The sequence below is a fragment of the Panthera leo genome, chromosome C2, assembly GCF_018350215.1.
Source record: "Panthera leo isolate Ple1 chromosome C2, P.leo_Ple1_pat1.1, whole genome shotgun sequence".
NCBI lineage: Eukaryota > Metazoa > Chordata > Mammalia > Carnivora > Felidae > Panthera > Panthera leo.
In genome coordinates this window covers 55,875,703-55,894,951 of record NC_056687.1, presented here as the reverse complement: position 1 = coordinate 55,894,951, position 19,249 = coordinate 55,875,703, and the positions used below count along the sequence as shown (strand labels likewise).

The following is a 19,249-nucleotide window of genomic DNA, read 5'->3' as shown; positions in this document are numbered from 1 at the left end:
GGCTGGAGGATGATGCACAGATTTCCTTCCCCTCAAAGGTAACAGGGTAACAGGTGACCCCCTCAAAAATTCCTCCAAACCCCTCTCCCAGCTACTAGGCCAATAACTGAGAGTTAAATTCCAGCATAACCCAGCTAGGGAAGGGCCTCGCAAGGGAAGGAAGAGAACATACACTAAAGGATCTGCAGAAATTAGCATGTACTGGCAGAAGTAAGGGGATAATTCTCAGATTAGATTTTGAGAGCAACTGATCGAAAGGACCAGAGCTCAGCACTAGATAAGCAAGAATTTATTGTCTTGGGGGGCACTTTTTTTTAATTAAAAAAAATTTTTTTAATGATTATTTTTGAGAGAGGAAGAGACACACAGTGCAAAAGGTGGAGGGGTAGAGAGAGAGGAAGACACAGAATCTGAAGCAGGCTCCAGGCTCTGAGCTATTAGCTGTCAGCACTGGATGCAGGACTTGAACTTATGAACTGTAAGATCATGATTCAAGTCAGATGCTCAACCAACTGAGCCACCCAGCCGCCCCTGGGGGGTACTTTCTTCTTGCACAGAATTTAACATCCTAGTGAGGATCTTAGTAGGTGGGACAAATTTACTACTAGGATGATTCTTAGAGGCCCAGAGACAGTGACAGCTAGCACTGAGCAAAGTATGAATGCCCACACTGCCCTGGCAAAAGGTAGAGGAGGGAATATGAAGACAGGAATGTAGACATGCAGGGATGGATATGTTATGTGAGGCCAGGAACCCAGCAGAGGATGTTCCTCAGGAGGGCACAGAGGACCTAGCATTCACTAAGGCCATGAGAAACATGCTGGAGAGAGGGCACAAGCATTGCTGAGAAGGACAATGGTCCTCTGCAAAGAGGGCTGATGGTAGGTAAGGCAGTCACAGAACTGGGCTTGCTAATGTCATTCTGGGCATAGTGGGCTCTGAAGTAAATGAGTTAGATCGTGTCACTTAACCAGCAGAAACCAGGAGGCCACAATTACCAGGAAGGTTGGAGGGCAGCTAAGGGGACTTGACTCTGGGGGATCAGTGGAGATGGTTAACAGAGCCTGGCATCCCTAGGGCAAAGGAGATGGGCAGCCAACAAGAATGCTTCTGCTGCTGCTGCTTTTCTTTAACAACCTTCTCCCCTCCCCCTCCTCTTCCACCTCTCCCTTCCCAACTTGGTAGTAGTCATTCATGTAGTCAACATAGTCGTCATTGTCGTTTTCTTCTTCTTCTTCTTCTTCTTCTTCTTCTTCTTCTTCTTCTTCTTCTTCTATGTGGAAGTCAACTACTTGTATTTTTAAATTTTTCCCCAGTTTTATTGAGATATAATTGACATATGACATTCTACAAGTTTAAAGTATACAGTATAGTAATTTGATATATGTATATATTGTAAAAAGGATGATTCTTAACATTTACAATCAAAAGTCAAGAATAGAGGAGCAGAAAGCTGAGTGCAGCCACCCTAGTAAAAAGTAACCATGTCTGCTTAGCTCCCAGACCTGAACTGATTTTCAGATCCAGAACCTACTAGGTGATGAGATGGCTGGTTTCCTGGGAGGAAGGACCCTGTACTACCATGACAATTTCTCATAATGATTCCCTAGTCTTTTCTCCAAAGGGATGTATAGCCATTTAACCATGTTACACTGAAAAGAGAAATGAGAAATTTTAAAAATTATTGGGCACAAGGTCTAAATTGATATTTATACTCAAATTATCATCATGACCCCCTACCTTTGTTATATTGGGGAGGTTTAAAGGATGCAGGTAACAGCTGAAATCCTGGCTAAAGACTGACTGACTCAAGGAGGATCACCTGGGTGGCTCAGGCAGTTAAGCATCTGACTTCGTCTCAGGTCATTATCTCACAGTTCTTGGGTTTGAGCCCCACATCAGGCTCTGTGATGACAGCTCAAAGCCTGGAACCTGCTTGATTCTGTGTCTCTGTGTGTGTGTGTGTGTGTGTGTGTGTGTGTGTGTGTGTGTGTGTGTCTCTCTCTCTCTCTCTCTCTTTGCCCCTCCCCTGCTCATGCTCTGTCTCTCTCAAAATTAAATAAGCATTAAAAAAAGTTAAAAAAAAAAAAAAAAGACTAACTCAAGGAGACTCACTGACTCACTCACTGGTTTTATGAACTCAGCCAGGGATCATTTCACCAAGGCTCTGAGTGTATGATTAGAATTGATACACTTAACATTTGAAGTAACCCATCACAAAGGGTCCTTGGCTTATGGGTTAAGAGCTATTATAGTGGGAAGGCCAATTCAGCACTTCTGAAACTGCTTTCTATTATGCCCTGATGTGCACAAATCCCAAATTCTCTAGTTATAAATTCCTCTTGAGGTAGCATATGTAGGGGCCCCGGGTATACTGAATATTTTGGGTATTTTTTTTTTTTTTTTTAACGTTTATTTATTTTTGAGACAGAGACAGAGCATGAATGGGGGAGGGTCAGAGAGAGGGAGACACAGAATCTGAAACCGGCTCCAGGCTCTGAGCTGTCAGCACAGAGCCCGACGCAGGGCTCGAACTCACGGACCGCGAGATCATGACCTGAGCCCAAGTTGGCCGCTTAACCAACTGAGCCACCCAGGCGCCCCTATACTGAATATTTTGGATTGAAGGTACTTGAGAAACAGCCACTGCAAGGACACTCAGATGCTCCTCTGCCCCTTGAAAGCAGGGAACAAGTCTCCCATATGGGAGATACTCTTCCTGTACTAAAAAGACATCCTTATCACCAAAGATGGAAACTTTACAGTTGAGAAAGCTGTAGACATAAACCTTATTACTTTTCTACTAATCTACCTCAGTCCAAATTCCAATTAGAATTCATTACTAATAAAAGTCTTGTTTTCTTTAACCTGTCAATTCTTCATGAGTTTATTGTCCTTTTTCTAAAATGTATAAAAATCACCTACCTTGATCATTTCTTTGGATCTCAATTTCAAGATTGGGCCTCTGTGTGCACATAATTTTTTTTTTTTTTCCTCCTGTTAACCTGTCTCATGTAAATTTGATTCTTAGTCCAGCTGGAAGACCTTGAAGGGTAGAGGATGAATTTCTGCCTACCCTACACATATACTCAGTATTTTGTAGCATCCAGAATGGGTTGGTTGGGTGGTAATATGACCAAGTAGAGATTTCAATAACTAGTTAGAGATGCTTTAGACAAGAAAAATGCCAGTAGAGTTAAAGAGAGATAAAAATCAAGCAAAAAGTGTACGTGTTTGACTCCATAGGACTTTGATAATTTGGAGTTTAAGGAGAAGGGGTGTTTTAAGGCATTTGTTATGTTTCTGCCTTTAAATCACTGAGTGGATGGTAATACATCTCAAAAGAGAAGAAATACAGTTGACCCTTCAACAACACAAGAATTGGGAGTGCAGACCCCTGTGCAATAAAAAAGCCACTTATAAATTTTGACTCCCCCCAAAACATAACTAATAGCCTACTGTTGACTGGAAGCCATACGGATAACATAAACAGCCAATTAGCATATTTTGAATGTTATATGATTTATATACTATATTCTTACAATAAAGTAAGCTAGTGAAAAGAAAATGATATTAAGAAAATCACAAGGAAGTGACACCTGCCTGGCTTAGTCAGTAGCGCATGCAACACTTGATCTCAGGGTCGTGAGTTCAAGCTCCTGGGGATAAAGATTACTTAGTATTTTAAAAAGCTAAAAAAAAAAAAACTCATAAGAGAGAAAATAATCCACAGTAAGTACTGTACTGCATAAAAAAAGATCCATGTATAAGTGGATCCATGCAGTTCATGATGTTCAAGGGCCTTGGAAGGAGGTTGAAAGTTGGGGGGGAAACAATGAGGTTATTTTTTTTAAGTGTGTTTGAAGTGCATAATATGATACGCCAAGACTCGGGTTGGTAACACAGGCAAGAACATTGGGCTACAAATAGTATATGGAGGAGTCATTAGCATGTAAATGGTAGTTGAAATTAGAGAAATGAATGAGGCTGCTCCAGGAAAGTGTAAGGCATGGTCAAGAGCAGAGAAATAGGGGTGCCTGGGTGGCTCAGTTGGTTAAAGCACCCAACTTTGGGCTCAGGTTATGATCGCATGGTCCATGAATTCGAGACCCACGTCAGGCTCTGCGCTGACAGCTCAGAGCCTGAAGCCGACTTCCAATTCTGTGTCTCCCTCTCTCTCTCTACCCCTCCCTTGCTTGTGCTCTGACTCTGTCTCTCTCTCTCTCAAAAATAAATAAATAAACATTAAAAAAAAGAGAGAAATGAACTGTATGGGACACCCATGTTTTAGGGGTTAGGTAGTGAGAAAAGAGGGAAAAAACCATTAAATGGATCGAGAGGAACTAGAGTAAGAAGATAAGTTCAAAAAAGTTGAATTGTGAAAGGGGGAGATAATAGTAGTTAAATGTGTCAGAGGATACAGGTGTGCACACAAGAGTCTTTCATTTAAGTGGGACAGGCTCAAAATGTTTATGTGCTGGTACCAAAGAATCTGTAAAGAAGGAGAGGTAGAAAACTCTGGAAGGAACAAGTAACTGATGACACAACAGAGGGGGGAGCCTAGGCTTACTTTACTTAGCTTTAAGTTCCCAGAGAGTAGGGCAACTGCTCAGTTCCTACACTTGCTGGTAGGGCTATACCTACATTTACAACTCTTACTGGAGCACCTACACCCAAATCAATTCCCTGTCCAGTCATGGACAGTTGCCCTCCCCACCTCATTTCCCCATGATGGTCATGCTCTGTTCTAACCACATCCTCTGAATGACCCAGTACGGTGGAGGACAGACCTAACGAGTCTGGATTCTGAATTTAGATTCTCCTAATAGTGACTGTCATCCATGATACCAAAGAGATATTTAGAAAACAAACAAAACAAAAAACAAATTTATTCTCAATCAGAAGATCAGGATTGTAACTATTCTAAAGTAGAAATATATTCAATAATCCTTTCAAGTGAGAATTTCTTGAATGATGTGGCAAAGTTGGAAACATCTTTCAGTGTAATTTTCATTTTCTTCCTCAGAGCACAGAACTCAGTAGCTGTCCCTCCCACCTGGTAGTGATACTGAACCATACTTTCCAAACCGTTTCTCAGAACCTCAGTGTTCTGTGGGATGGCTGATGAGTTTTTATTTCCCTATCTGAGAAGCCTTATTTTTTTTTTAAATATGATCATCTAACTGGCTTTATTAAGAGAGTTGCTTCACTTTTATCTACTATGTATTGGTGCTCCATGAACATTTACACTTGCAGAGTTGTCATTCTGATTAAAAAAAAAAAAAAAGCAAACAAACAAACAAACAAATGAATGAAAGAACAAACAAAAAAACAGAGGGGAGCCTGGGTGGCTCATTCAGTTAAGCTTCCAACTTCCGCTCAGGTCACGATTTCACTGTTCCTGAGTTCGAGCCCCGAGTCTGGCTCTCTGCTATCAGTGTGGAGCCCGCTTCAAATCCTCAGTCTCCCTCTCTTAGCCCTCCTCTGCGTGTACTCTCTCTCTTTCAAAAATAAATCAACTTAAAAAAAGGGATTTTGAAAAGTACTACCTAAATAAGAAATACATACATTTATAAATATTTAACATATGATACAGTAAATAAAATACATTTGAAAATTTGAAATGGGTGATACATTTTACTTCAGAACTATAGTCTTAGAATAAATGTTAGAACATAAGTATCATAAACAATTTTTTTCTTTTTTAAAAAAAATCTATCCTACAGCCTAGGTCACAAAGGGATTTTGCTCAAAAGGGAATCAGGCAGGATGAAGGGGAAGGTGGAAGCTAAAGCAATCGGAATAACTAGCATTGATTAAGCCTCTATTCTGAGCCAGACACAGTACGTAGACCAAGGGTAACCCACACATATCTGGTCATTGAACTCTGGAGCCTGCTATCTAATTTGGGAGATGAAATTAAACAGTGAAATCCCAACTATACACAGAACAGCACAGTCAAATGAATTCTATGAAGGAAAAGAGTGAAAAAACAGGAGCAAATTTTTAAGGATGACTCCAAGAAATTGGCATTTAAGCTTAAAGAACTTAATAGAGTTGCTAATGATCCCTACAATGGCAATATGAAAATGTATCAAATTAAATATTGTACACCTTAAATTTACACAATGTTATATGTCAAATATACTTCAATGAAAAAAGAAGTTTAAGGAGACAGAGTGAAAGGGAGGAAAAGTGTTGTTAAAAATAAATAAATAAATAAATAAATAAATAAATAAATAAAGCCATCCCTAAATCTGACCAAACAAATTTACAATAAATACAGAAGATAGAAGAATAGGCTAAATGGAATAACAAATGAAATTAGCAAAATCCAGATAGGAGTCTACAGGAAATTCACATAATTCTTTAAACAATAGCAAGAACAACAACAAAAACTTGTAAGAAAAATTAAAGATAAGAGAATTTACAGATTGGTATGTCATTCAAAATAACCTAGGCGAGAGGGACTAGGTGGTGGTTTAGATAAAATCAAATCGGCTGGAAGTCAACAGTTGTTGAAACTGGATGATGGAAACATGAGGTTTCATGGTAATGTCTGCTTTTGCACATGTTGGGACTTTCCCATGGTATAAAATTTTCAAAAAACAGGAGGGAAATCTAAGAAATAAATATATTGTAATAAATGCTAAATATGGTAATAAAATTGTCTTTCCCCTGGAAGTCCTGCCCTAGCCTAAGATACTGGTATCAGTTCAGGCTACTAAGTGCAATACCCTTCTAAACCAGCCAGAAAAAGCCTATCAGGTGGGGGTCACACCCGTGTGGGTAGATGAGTACTTTCTTGGCTAAATTTCCAAGGGCTGATTCACTCTCCATCCTGGAAGGGAGGAGCCAGGATTCCAACCATTATCTGCCTAATCCAAATGCATTTGGTCACACCCTCATCTAATGAAGGCTTCTAGACTTTAGGTGCAAATGAATTACCCTAAGGGCTTGTTGAATTCTGAGTCCTGCCCTCAAGGATCCAGTTCTGGAAGGCGTCAGTAAACTGAAGCTGAGACCTTGCAGACCACACTTTAAATGTATAAATTGATCTGGGCTTAGTGGGTCCTAAGATTGATGGACCGGACCATTTTACTAAGGAAGGAGAAAGCCCAAAGAGAGACCAATGGATGCCGGTACTGCCATACTGTTTGTGAATATTTTCCTTTAATAGCTCTGGCTTCTTAGAGTGACCTATGAAAACATCTGTGACTTTTCCAGCCTCATCTCTTATCGCATCCTGCCTTGTCACATCCTGCCTCCAGCACTATGCTCCAGCAATTTCCAAGTGCTTGCAGTTTTTTCTGCATTCATTTGTACATCATTTGCCTTAGTGTTTTCTGTTTGTTTGTTTTGTTTTTATTTTTTGAGAGAAAGCGTGAACAGGGGAGGGGCAGAGAAAGAAGGGGATAGAGGATCCAAAGTGGGCTCCCCGCTGACAGCAGTGAGCCCCCTGTGGGACTCAAACTAATGAACAGTGAGATCATGACCTGAGCTGAAGTTGGTCACTTAACCGATAGAGCCACCCAGACGCCCCTTGCTGCTTGTGTTGTAAACAGCCAAATCCTTCCCTGTACCCAGCTCACCAGTAATGCAGATTTAATATTTGTGTTTAGAACTTGATCCGGGAGAGATTGTTATCCACCCCCCACAATTTAAATCTAATCTCCCAGTGAACGACACACCCATGGGCATAAATCAGTTATAAAATACCTCTGATTCTATTTTTTTACTCCCTCCATAATAACATCATTCAAACCAACATCAATATTGTCCTAGAAATGTTTTAAAAATATATTTTTTGATTCAGTTGCAACTTGTTAGCAAGAATTTGTCACGTCTAGTTTCTCCCACATCTCACCTTAAAATAATAACAAAATTTTATTCTATTTTTTTTTTTTTTTTAAATTTTAAGTAAACTCTACGTCCAACATCTGGCTTGAACTCATGATCTCGAGATAAAGAGTCACAGTCTCTACCTATGGAGCCAAGCGGCTGCCCCTAAAAATCTTATTTAAAAAAAAAAAAATCTTAGGAGTGATATTCATTACCCAACAGCTCAACTGTCACATAATGGACCAAAGGGAGTGCAAAACTGATGAAATTATTACACTGTCAGATAATGAGGGAGGGGAAGAAGAGGAGGAAGGAAAACCCCCCTCTTCTGGGAAACAGGAAGTAGACAGAGACATTTGCTTATAAAAGGAGAAATCAGGCTGGAAGCCCCCAGGTGAAAAGGAGTGAAGGGCCGGTGAACCAACCTTGCAGGCTTCACCTTCCCCTAAGTATTCCTGGAAATGGCGTACTCGAGTTATGAAAACAGCGCTCAGGTAGGTTTCGTTCCCATAGAACGGATTTTCCTACAGATTCATTTTTCAAAGTCTTTCTAGAGCTTGCTTATGTTTACTTCATGCCACCGGACTTCGTTTCTGAGGGTAAGAAATCTCCATCTTGGAGTCCCTCCTCTTTGTAAGTGGATTATTACTTTTCTTACCCATGATTGTGGCTCTGTGTCTATTTGGGTCAGAGTGAAAAACACAAAATAAAGATTTCCGTTCCCAGGCCGACGTAAGGGATGTATTCTGTAGAAAGACATGTTGCAGCTGGGCAAATGGAAAACCTAAAGAAACAATAAAAAGAATAAAAAGAAAGTGAGAAAGGGTATTGTGGATGGGGTCAGAAAGTGAAGTGACCAATCTGGTTTCTTCCCTTGGGGAGTTTCTCCTACTCCCAAATATTAAGTATATGGATGACCGGCAAGTCATATCGCTGCTTTGAGCCTCTCAGACTCCACTCTCTGGAGTGGAGTAATATTCCCCTAATAACTTTTTTTTGAAGCTGACCAGTGAATGTGCATGGGAGTGCTTTGAAAAAGTGTTACACAGGGGTGTCTGTCTGGGTCAGCTGGTAGAGCGAGAGATCTTTGATCTTGGGGTTCTAAGTTTGAGCCCCACCTTACGTGTAGATATTACTTAAAAATAAAATCTTGGGGAGCTACTGAGGTGGCTTAGTGGGTTAAGCATCTGACTCTGGCTCAGGTCATGATCTCGCGATTCCTGGGCTCTGTGCTGACAGTTCAGAGTCTGGAGCCTGCTTTGGATTCTGTGTCTCCCTTTCTTTCTGCTCCTCCCCGGTGCGTGTGCTGTCTCTCTCAAAAATAAATAAACATTAAAACAAAAGCTTAACGGTGTTATACATATGCAGGATGAGAGTATGAGCAATGGGAAGCCATTGAGTCGGAAATAGGGGGAAGGGCATGGCCCCCTCAGATCTACTTGGCTGTTCTGAGAAGCAAGTATTGCAATGGGACTGGGATGGAGTTTATTCACCTTTGGATTTGAGAGGAAAAGCTCCGTTCAGAAACTTAAGCACATGTTACTCTGACATTGTTCATTTAATTTTTGAGACTCAGTTGCCTAATTTGTAAAGTGAGAATACTGATAAATTATTATACATGTGCTGTGAAGATTAAGTGAGAGAAATACAGAAAGCACGTAGTGCGGTGCACATGTACTGGACAAAACCGGTAAATGTCACTTCCTTCCTAACTGGGCGTTGGATGTGTTGCTGCGATTGCAGCAGAGAGTAAACTCTCTGGTCGGGTTGAAATAAGGCCAGTATGCCTGGAACTTAGAAAGCTCAGGGGTCTTGAGCTAGAGTGGCAGGCAGGGGTCAGACTACAGAAATTTGTAGGTCATGCGTGGCCGTTTTTGATAAGCCATTGAAGTGTTTGGCACTACTCTTGATTTCGGCTCAGGTCATCATCTCACAGTCTGTCCCCGCTTCTGGCTCCATGCTAAATGGATAACCCGCTTAAAAGTCTCTCTCTTCCTCTGCCCCTCCCCTGCTCTCTTTCTCTCTCTCCTAAAAAAAAGAAAAAAGAAAAAAAAGGCAAGAGAGCAATCTGCAGAAAGAATGCAGCTTGGAGTAATAGGGAATTATTGCATCTATCAGTGAGAGTTGATGATAGCTGGAACTGGGAATCATCAGGAATCATGATAGAAGATGGGAAGGCAGAAACACATTCCATATAGTTTTAGCAGATAAAATAAAAGTGTTTTAGTGGAGGGAGAGGAAGGCCTTGAGGGAGATGGTTTCCCTAAGCTCAAGACATATCCTTTCATCTATGCCCATCTGTACATCTACTTTTGTCCATTTTCTCATTGTTTGCCTGGCATTTATTTATTTATTTATTTATTTATTTATTTATTATTTTAAGTAATCTCTACACCCCATGTAGGACTTGAACTCACAACTCCAAGATCAAGAGCCACATGCACCATAGACCGAGCTAGCCAGGCACCCCTGTTTCTCTTATCTAATAAAGGGTCTGCTAATCAACATCAAATTCAGGGAATCACCATAAATTTGCTCTCCAGCCACCTACTGGCTTCTGAGTTTCTTATCAATTGTGCTCTGAAAATAAGCAGTTTAGGTATATGGCATCCAATGAGACTCTGTGGTTGACCTTTCCCTTTCCAGAATTTCTCTGAGGAGGCATTAGAGGAAGAAACTGTGGTTCTCACATTGGTTCCAGTTAATGAAGAAACTAATGAAGAACATCAGGTGGAACCAAGTGTTTCTTCAACTTCAGAAGTTGGCCTGGAGATGCCTGGGACAAACGATAAAGGTATGAGGACAGTGATTGCTCAGTTTGCTGCTCCCCCGGCTCTGGGAAGCCCAGGGAAAAGATTTCTCCTTTTTTTCCTTAAATCTCACCTTGAGTATCTGTGGTAAAAGAGCTCTCAAACTCCTAGACTTCATTTATTAGGCACCATGACTTGCTCTTAAGACACAAAAATGGGTGTGTGAAGTGCCTTGGACAGAGCATGGTCTTCTAGTCAGCAGACTATGAATTCAAACTCCCAACCTATAGAGCTCAATCTTCTTTCATTTTGGTTAATGCATACTTTACATACCTCTCGTAAAGACTAAATTATTTTTTTCCAGCATCGAGATATAATCAACATCTAACCTTGTATAATCTTAAGGTGTACAATGTGGTGATTGATACACATTTATATTGCAAAATGATTACCAAAATAAGGTTAACGAGCACATCTATCACCTCACACAGTTACGTCCCCCACCCCCACCTTGTGGTGAAAACATTTAAAGATACTCTCAGCAATTTTATTTTACTTTATTTAAGTTTTATCTTGAGAGAGAGAGAGAGAATTCCACCAGGCTCCGTGCTGTCAGTTTTGGGCTCTATCTCATGAACCATGAGATGACCCACACCAAAACGAAGGTTAGGTGCTGAACTGACTGTCACCCAAGCACCTCTACTCTCAGCAACTTTAAAATATACAGCATATGGGACAGTTGGGTGGCTCAGGTCATGATCTCAAGGTTCGTGGGTCGAGCCCTGCATTGGGCTCTGTGCTGACAGCTCAGAGCCTGGAACCTGCTTCAGATTCTTTGTCTCCCTCGCTCTCTGCCCCTCCCCTGCTCAGACTCTGTCTCTGTCTCAAAAATAAATATTAAAAACATTTTTTTTAAACATACAGAATAATATTGTTAACAGTAGTCACTATGCTGGGCCCCTGGGTGGCTCAGTTGGTTGAGCATCTGACTCTTGATTTTTGTCTCAGGTCACAATCCCAGGGTTGTGGGATTGAGCCCCATGTAGGACTGTGCACTGAGGGTGGAGCCTGCTGGAGAGTCTCTCTTTCTTTCTGTTTGTCTCTCTCCCCCTTGCCTCTTCCCCTTCTTGGGCTCTCTCTCTAAAAACAAAATAAATCTTAAAAAAAAAAAAAAAAATTGAAAAAACAATAGTCACTATGCTGTACATCAGATCCCCAGAACTTCTGAACATCTTATAACTGAACATTTGTATCCTTTGATCAACATTTCCTCCAATTATTAGTATTTTGCTTGGTAAGTACTGACCAAATATCTAGCAGCTCTTAATGTCATGACCCTTTAAATCTGTTCTTAGTGTTTCACATAAAAGCATCAAATAAGTATTTTCAGAATGATTTTATTTTCTGGACCAAGAATAAGGGCTTCAATGCAAAGTAAACAGTGACAGGTTACACCTAAGCAGAGTGAGATGAGATGGGATGCTGACCAGGAAAATGAGGTGGGCAGACAGAATGCAGGACCTTTGTTGGTTGAGTGATTTCTTTGATTTCTCTCAGGACAACTGGTATTTTTGTTCAAAATCTAGACATTTTGGAGTAGCAATCCAATAAAATGTTCTGTCCAGGTGTTTGTTGATGGCAGTAAAAAGTTGTTGTATGTAATGTAAAAAAACCTAGGATTTGGAATTTCAAAATGTAGGTTTGAGTTCCAGGTCTGCCATTTAATGGAGATGTGACCTTGGGTAAGTCCTTTAATTACAGAATCTATTACTCTACTTGTAATAGAGGGAAAACACACACACACACACACATATATATATATATATATATATATATATATATATATATATATATATATTGGGTTATGAGAAATTAGCAACAACTTTGTTAAATTATCTTAGAAATATTAAATTGTTACTGCTTTCGTTTCCTTCTTTTTTTAGTTTGTCAACTTCAAATGAATGAACAATTCAAGTCTTGTCCAAAACATAGATGTTATAATACACGAATCCTTCCCTTGCCAACCAGTTTGCCTCCAGTTAATAAAGTACGTTGGGACACTTTGCGAAACTGGTGCCAACAATTTAATTTGAGTACCGATGGCCGGGTGAGTACACTGTTGGGAGACTCTGCTGCACAGAGTAAATGTGGAAAGCTTTATCAATTTATAATTTTTATTTCCCCTCTTAATTTCCTTAGAAAATAGATGTTTATTTGAGGCTCCAGAAACATGCTTACTCTGAAATAAACGAGGTGAGTAAGAGGTGCGGTGACAATGTTAAGGTGAGTTCTGACTGTGAATTGTATCTACTCTCCCACCATCTCTACATGTTGTATATCTAAGGCAAGATTTCTCAGCCAGGGTTATTGACATTTTGGATAAAGGAAATGTTATATATATGATACAAAGGAATATTATTCAGACATAAAAAGAGTGAAATCTTGACATTTGTGATAATATGGGTAGACCTAGAGGGTATTGAGTGAAATAAGTTAGACAGAAAGACAAAGGCCATATGATTTCACTTATATGTGGAATCTTAAAAAACAACCAATCAAAACAAAACAGAAACAGACTCATAGATAGAGGGAACGATCTGGAGGTTGCCTGAAGGGAGGGGTGGGGGGGATGGGCAAAATAAGGGATAGGAATTGAAAGGTAGTAACTTCCAGTTATAAAGTAAATAAGACATGGGGATGCAATGTACAGCATAAGGAATATAGTCAGTAATGGAGCAACTTTGTATGGTGACAAATGGTGCCTAGACTTAATGGTGATTGCTTGGTAATGTATGTAAATGTTGAATCACTGTGTTGTACACCTGAAACTAATATATTATTGTATGTCAACTCTACTTCAATAATAAAAAAAGAAAAAAGATTATTGACATTTTGGGCCAAATAATTTATTTGGTGGGGGGGCTGTCTGCTGCATTTTAGGCCTAAACATCCCTGGCCTCTACCCCCTAAATGTCAGTAGCGAGCCCCTCTGCTTCCCCAACCCCTAGTTTTAACAATCAAAAATTTCTCCTAGAAAACTGCTGCTCTAAGGGAACTAACAATCCTAAATCTTTCCCACACTTATATACATGGGCCAATGTATAAAGAATGATAAAATTAACACAAAACACAAAAGTCTTTAGGGCAGTAGCACTTCACTGAATACTCACCATGAATCACCATTTGCAGAATATTCCTAAAATATCACCAGAGGCCAAATTGCAGTCATGTTCCACAAAATGCAAGATGGCAACCAAGAGAGCAAGGATTCGGAAACGTTGTAAGAAGAGTGAAAGAGAGGAAGGGATTAATATAGTTGAAGTGATAACTTCAGCACAAGAAGGCATGTTGGCAGCGTGGTCAAGAATTGCTGCAAGAGCCAGTCAATCCAAGTCTGTGAATTCACGTCCCATTCCTGTTTCCGTTGAGACTTTTCTGCTGCAAGCCTCTGGTAAGATCAACCTGAAAAAAAGGGAGCACTGGAGCCCCCAGCTGGCTTAGTTAGTCAGTAGAGGATGCAACTCTTTGATCTCATGGTCACGAGTTCAAGCTCCATGTTGGGCATGGAGCCTACTTTAAAAAAAAAAAAAAAAAAAAAAAAGTGAGTACTATTCCCTAGAAAGAAGGTTAAATTTTAGGGGTGCCTGGGTGGCTCAGTCTGAGCCTGACTTTGGCTCAGGCCATAATCTCACTGTTCATGAGTTCGAGCCCCACATTGGGCTCTGTGCTGACAGCTTGGAGCCTGGAACCTGCTTTGGATTCTGTGTCTCCCTCTCTCTCTCTCTCCCACTTGCTCTCTCTCTCTCTCTCTCTCTCTCAAAAATAAAAGAAAAAATTTTTTAAGTTAAATTTAATATTTTATTAGTCTCATACTGAAAGGTAGTAAAAAGGAAAGAGTTAAAATAATGTAGATTGATATTAGACTTATATATGGATTATCTTTTGGTTGCTAGGTAGCCAAGTTTTACCTGGACCAGTGTCTGAGCTAGGTGATTGAGTGCTTACTCAATCACTTTATCATAAGCCAAAGTCTGAGGTGGGAAGAAAGCATAATCTGATAATGTGGTCAGCCACAATCTGAGCCTTCCCCTGTCTTTCCCTACCTCAAGGCCTTTTTTTTTTTGTTAAAATTTTTTTCAGTGTTTGTTTTCTTTTTGAGAGAGAGAGAGTGCGAGCAGAAGGGGCAGAGAGAGAGGGAGACACAGAATCTGAAGCAGGCTCAAGGCTCTGAGCTGTCGGCACAGAGCCTGACCTGGGGCTCGAACCCACAGACCTCGAGATGATGACCTGAGCCGAAGTCAGATGCTCAACTAACTGATCTACCCAGGTGGCCCTGTTCCTTAGACTTTTAAACAAAGATCTTTTTGCCTGTTTTGTGTTGTTGAGGCAGTACAGTATAATAGTTGGGCAAATGGGCTTTGAATCAGAATATCTAGATCCATGTCATGGTTCTGGGAAAATTGTAATATTTAACACGATAAGCTTCAGTTACCTCACCTGTAAATAAAAGTAAATAGAAGGTCAATATTAATAACCTTCTTAAGAATAGATGTATTCGTACATGTAAACTACTTAGCAAAATCTTAGACACAAAGCAACCATTCGAAAATATTAATTGTCATCCAGGTTTGCCTGGGTGGCTTAGTTGGTTAAGCATCCAACTTTGGTTCAGGTCATGATCTTGCAGTTCATGAGTTGGGCTCTTGGCTGACAGCTTGTAGTCTGGAGCCTGCTTCAGATTCTGTGTCTCTCTCTCTCCCCCTCTCTCTGCCCCTCTCCCACTCGCACTCAGTCTCTCTCTTTCTCTCAAAAATAAAATAAAACGTTATTTTTTTTTTTTTTAAAGTTAATTGTCATCCCTTGTGCTACATAATTTGTGAAGTTAGATTATAGTGTCTTTGGTGGACATTTTTTCATGCTTTTCATTCTGTTGAGTCATCAACAGAATATAAGAGCAAAACCCAGAGTGATGTTCTGAGACCTTGGATTAGCTGTTTATATTTGCTTCTCTTTCCCTCCTCAGGTGTCAGGTGGTGTGTGGTCCATGGCAGACCTCTCTTGGCAGACACAAAAGGTTGGGTTCGCCTGCAGTTTCATGCAGGTCACGCCTGGGTGCCTGACACCCCCAAGAGGATGATTTCTCTCTTCCTGTTGCCTGCCTGTACTTTCCCATCCCCGGGCCTTGAAGATAATATGTTATGCCCTGAATGTGCTAAGAGGTAATCCTTAAGTCTTTTTCTAAGTCTGACACACAGAAAAGGAGATGTCTTAATGGGTTTCTGAATAATTTAGTAGGGGAAGGTGGAGGGCCAATATATTATTTTCTTCATTTGCTATATAGATTAGGCAAAAATAGGAAGCAAAAAACATAGTAATGGATTAGAACTCAGATAAATATGGCTTCTTAGAAATCTTAACAAAGTATCCAAGTTGGGACCTTAACTGCCTCCATTTTAGAGATGTATTTTAAGGAAAAAAAAAAGACGTTAGAGTTCACCACATGTCAGATACCTCACTTGTGTATACACAAATATGTAAGACCAAATCCATGTAGCACGCTTGAATGAAAAAGAGTAAGGGAGACTGTGAAAATGTATGGGTAGTTATCAGGGAAATGCAAGTCAAAACTACAATGAGATATCACCTCACGCTGGTCAGAGTGGCTAAAATGAACAAATCAGGACACTATAGATGCTGGAGAGGATGTGGAGAAACAGGAACCCTCTTGCACTGTTGGTGGGAATGCAAACTGGTGCAGCCACTCTGGAAAACTGTGGATGTTCCTCAAAAAATTAAAAATAGAACTACCCTATGACCCAGCAACAGCACTGCTAGGAACCTACCCAAAGGATACAGGAGTGCTGGTGCACAGGGGCACATGTACCCCAATGTTTATAGCAGCACTTTCAACAATAGCCAAATTATGGAAAGAGCCTAAATGTCCATCAACTGACGAATGGATAAAGAAGATGTGGCTTATATATACAATAGAATACTACTTGGCAATGAGAAAGAATGAAATCTGGCCATTTGCAGCAACGTGGATGGAACTGGAGGGTGTTATGCTAAGTGAAATAAGCCAGGCAGAGAAAGACAGATACCATATGTTTTTACTCATATGTGTATCTTGAGAAACTTAACAGAAGACCATGGGGGAGGGGGCGGGGGGAAAAAGAGTTATAGAGAGGGAGGGAGGCAAACCATAAGAGACTCTTAAGGACTGAGAACAAACTAAGGGTAGATGGGGGGGTGGGGGGGAGGGGAAAGTGGGTGATGGGCAGGGAGGAAGGCACTTGTTGGAATGAGCACTGGGTGTTGTATTGAAACCAATTTGACAATAAATTATATTTTAAAAAAAAGAAAAAGAAATGTATGGGTAGTACCTACATTGGAGTAGCTTAGGGAAACTTTCCAAGGGATTACATGTACTGAGGAAGAGTTTACCAGTTAGAAAGTAATAATTAGGGCAAACCGCTCATCCAAATACATAGAACTGAAAGAATATGACATACTGAGAAATGGCAAATAGGTCAATATGATTGAAGCTTATATTGACAAAAAAGTCTGGGAAGGGGAGGAGCAGATCATTGTAACTTTTATATCTATATATAAGGTTTCATGTTATCCTGTGGGTTGTAATTTCTTAGTCACTTCTATGACATAGACTCCTTTGGGAATATAACTACCTACTCACCACCCAGGGAAATATATATTGGGCATACACATAAGCTCTGCTTTAGATTTTATATAGACTGTAGAACTCCTAATGTTGATCTAGGAGTAAAAAATTCAGCTTTTGACAATGGAGTTGGATGGAGGTGATATGAGAAAAGAAAACTAAGGGTTTTTTTAGGAAGTGAATTGAAATCTTGCAACAGAAACTAAATTTGAAGGTAAGAGATTACTATAATAATTCTGGAAAGATAGAATCTATGAGCCTGGCAAAGAATTTAAAGTATAATGGAACAAATATAAGAAATGTAGGAGTAGAGGGAACAGTTGTTGTCTTAATAGATGAAAAGATAGAAAAGTCCAGTTCAGTGGCAAAGGATGGGATACATGGGTCATGCTGGCCATGGGTCTAGAGTTCTGGGAGACATGTAGGCTAGAAAGAAACACATTTGGGAGTCTTTAGCATATAAATTGTGCATGGGAGTATGTAGTGGAAAGAACCCAAAAGAGAATCAGCATCTCAATGGCAGGTGAGCAATGGAGACTGAAGTACAGGTAGAGGCTGAAAGGTAAGTTAAAAGAAAGCAATGGGCAAAGAGTTTCAGAAGGAAATGGCCCGCAGTGAGATGGCCATTGTAAGACTATGGTTAATGTAGTGCTGTTGGGAATGTCAATTTAGGATACCATTGGTGGCCTTTTTGAGAGTATGTTGACAGAGTCAGTAGAAACAGAATAGGGTAGTTACAAATTGGAGTAGAACATGTGAAGAACATAGGAACAGGACATATTAATAATCTGTTCTACCTGAGCTGAGAATGAGATAGTAGTTGAGGCAGCAATATCAAGGGAGCTCATTTGCTTCCTTTCTTCTTCTTTCCTTCTTTCTTCTTTTGCTTCTTTTGCTTCTTCTTTATATATAAATGGGAAAACCATGTGATCGAGTGTGAAGAGAAAAGGGGATGTGGGAAGAAGGTACAAGAAAAAAAGGGAACGTGTAAATGTAAAGAAGTGGAACATGGAACCGATTGTAGTGTATAGAATATGTGCCCTGATGTTAAGTGAACAATCCTTCCTTTCTTTACCACGTAAAATCGTAGGTGGTAGGGCAAACTACTAAGAAATGCCAGAAGTGGATTCCTGCTTTATTGTGGTTGGTATAGAATGGTCTATCTTATTGTAACAAATTTTCAAAATTCTTTTTCTAACTTTCTTTATAGGAATAAGAAGATAATGAAAAGATTAGTTGCAATGGGGAAGGAGAGGCGACGTGGCTTGAATACATCAACATCTTTCCCTTTGAGTGGGCCATATTTTAATAAAGAATAAATGGTGGAGATCCTGTGGCTACTATTGATTTTCATCACAGTGACTGTCGTGCTCTGTCCTGACCATCCTCAGTGTTGCCTGAGGCCTTGGGCACAGATGTGAGTGTCTAGATTCTGTGCTTGAGGTTTGCCAAGACGTGACTGCTACTGCTACTTCAAGTATTTAGTTATATAGAATATAACTTAGTTCTGTTTTAATTCATACGTTTTTAAAGTAGTTTTAAGTTTTCAGAAAAAATTGAGCAGAAAGTACAGAGTGAAATATTGCCTCAACTCCTTCCCCTGCTACCAAAATCCTTCACCAGAGTGATGCAGGTGTTGAACCTACATTGACTTATCATTATCATGCAAAGCCCATGGCTTACAAGAGGATTCACTTTTTGTGTTGTACAGTCTATGGGTTTTGACAAGTGTATAATGACCACCTACATCCACCATTATGGTGTCATCAAAATAGTTTCGCTACTCTAAAACTTTCATGTCCTATCTACTCAGCACTCTCTTACCATCAACCCCTGACCACTGATCTTTTTACTGTCTCCATGGCTTTGCCTTTTCTAGAATGTTATGTATGTGGAATCATAAGTAGCCTTTTCAAATTAACTTCTTTCACAGCAATGTGCATTTAAGTTTCTTCCATTTCATGACTTGATAGCCTAC

General features: G+C 40.0%; 1 protein-coding gene across 1 annotated transcript; it reads left to right on the top strand.

The window, feature by feature from the left end:
• Positions 1 to 8,303: 8,303 nt before the first annotated feature.
• On the top strand, positions 8,304 to 18,590 carry DPPA2 (developmental pluripotency associated 2). The gene is made up of 7 exons (XM_042954346.1): positions 8,304 to 8,336; positions 10,489 to 10,636; positions 12,536 to 12,699; positions 12,792 to 12,845; positions 13,782 to 14,043; positions 15,616 to 15,811; positions 18,482 to 18,590. The coding sequence occupies exons 1-7, from the start codon at positions 8,304 to 8,306 to the stop codon at positions 18,588 to 18,590; spliced, it is 966 nt and encodes a 321-aa protein (XP_042810280.1).
• The last annotated feature ends 659 nt before the right edge of the window (positions 18,591 to 19,249 follow it).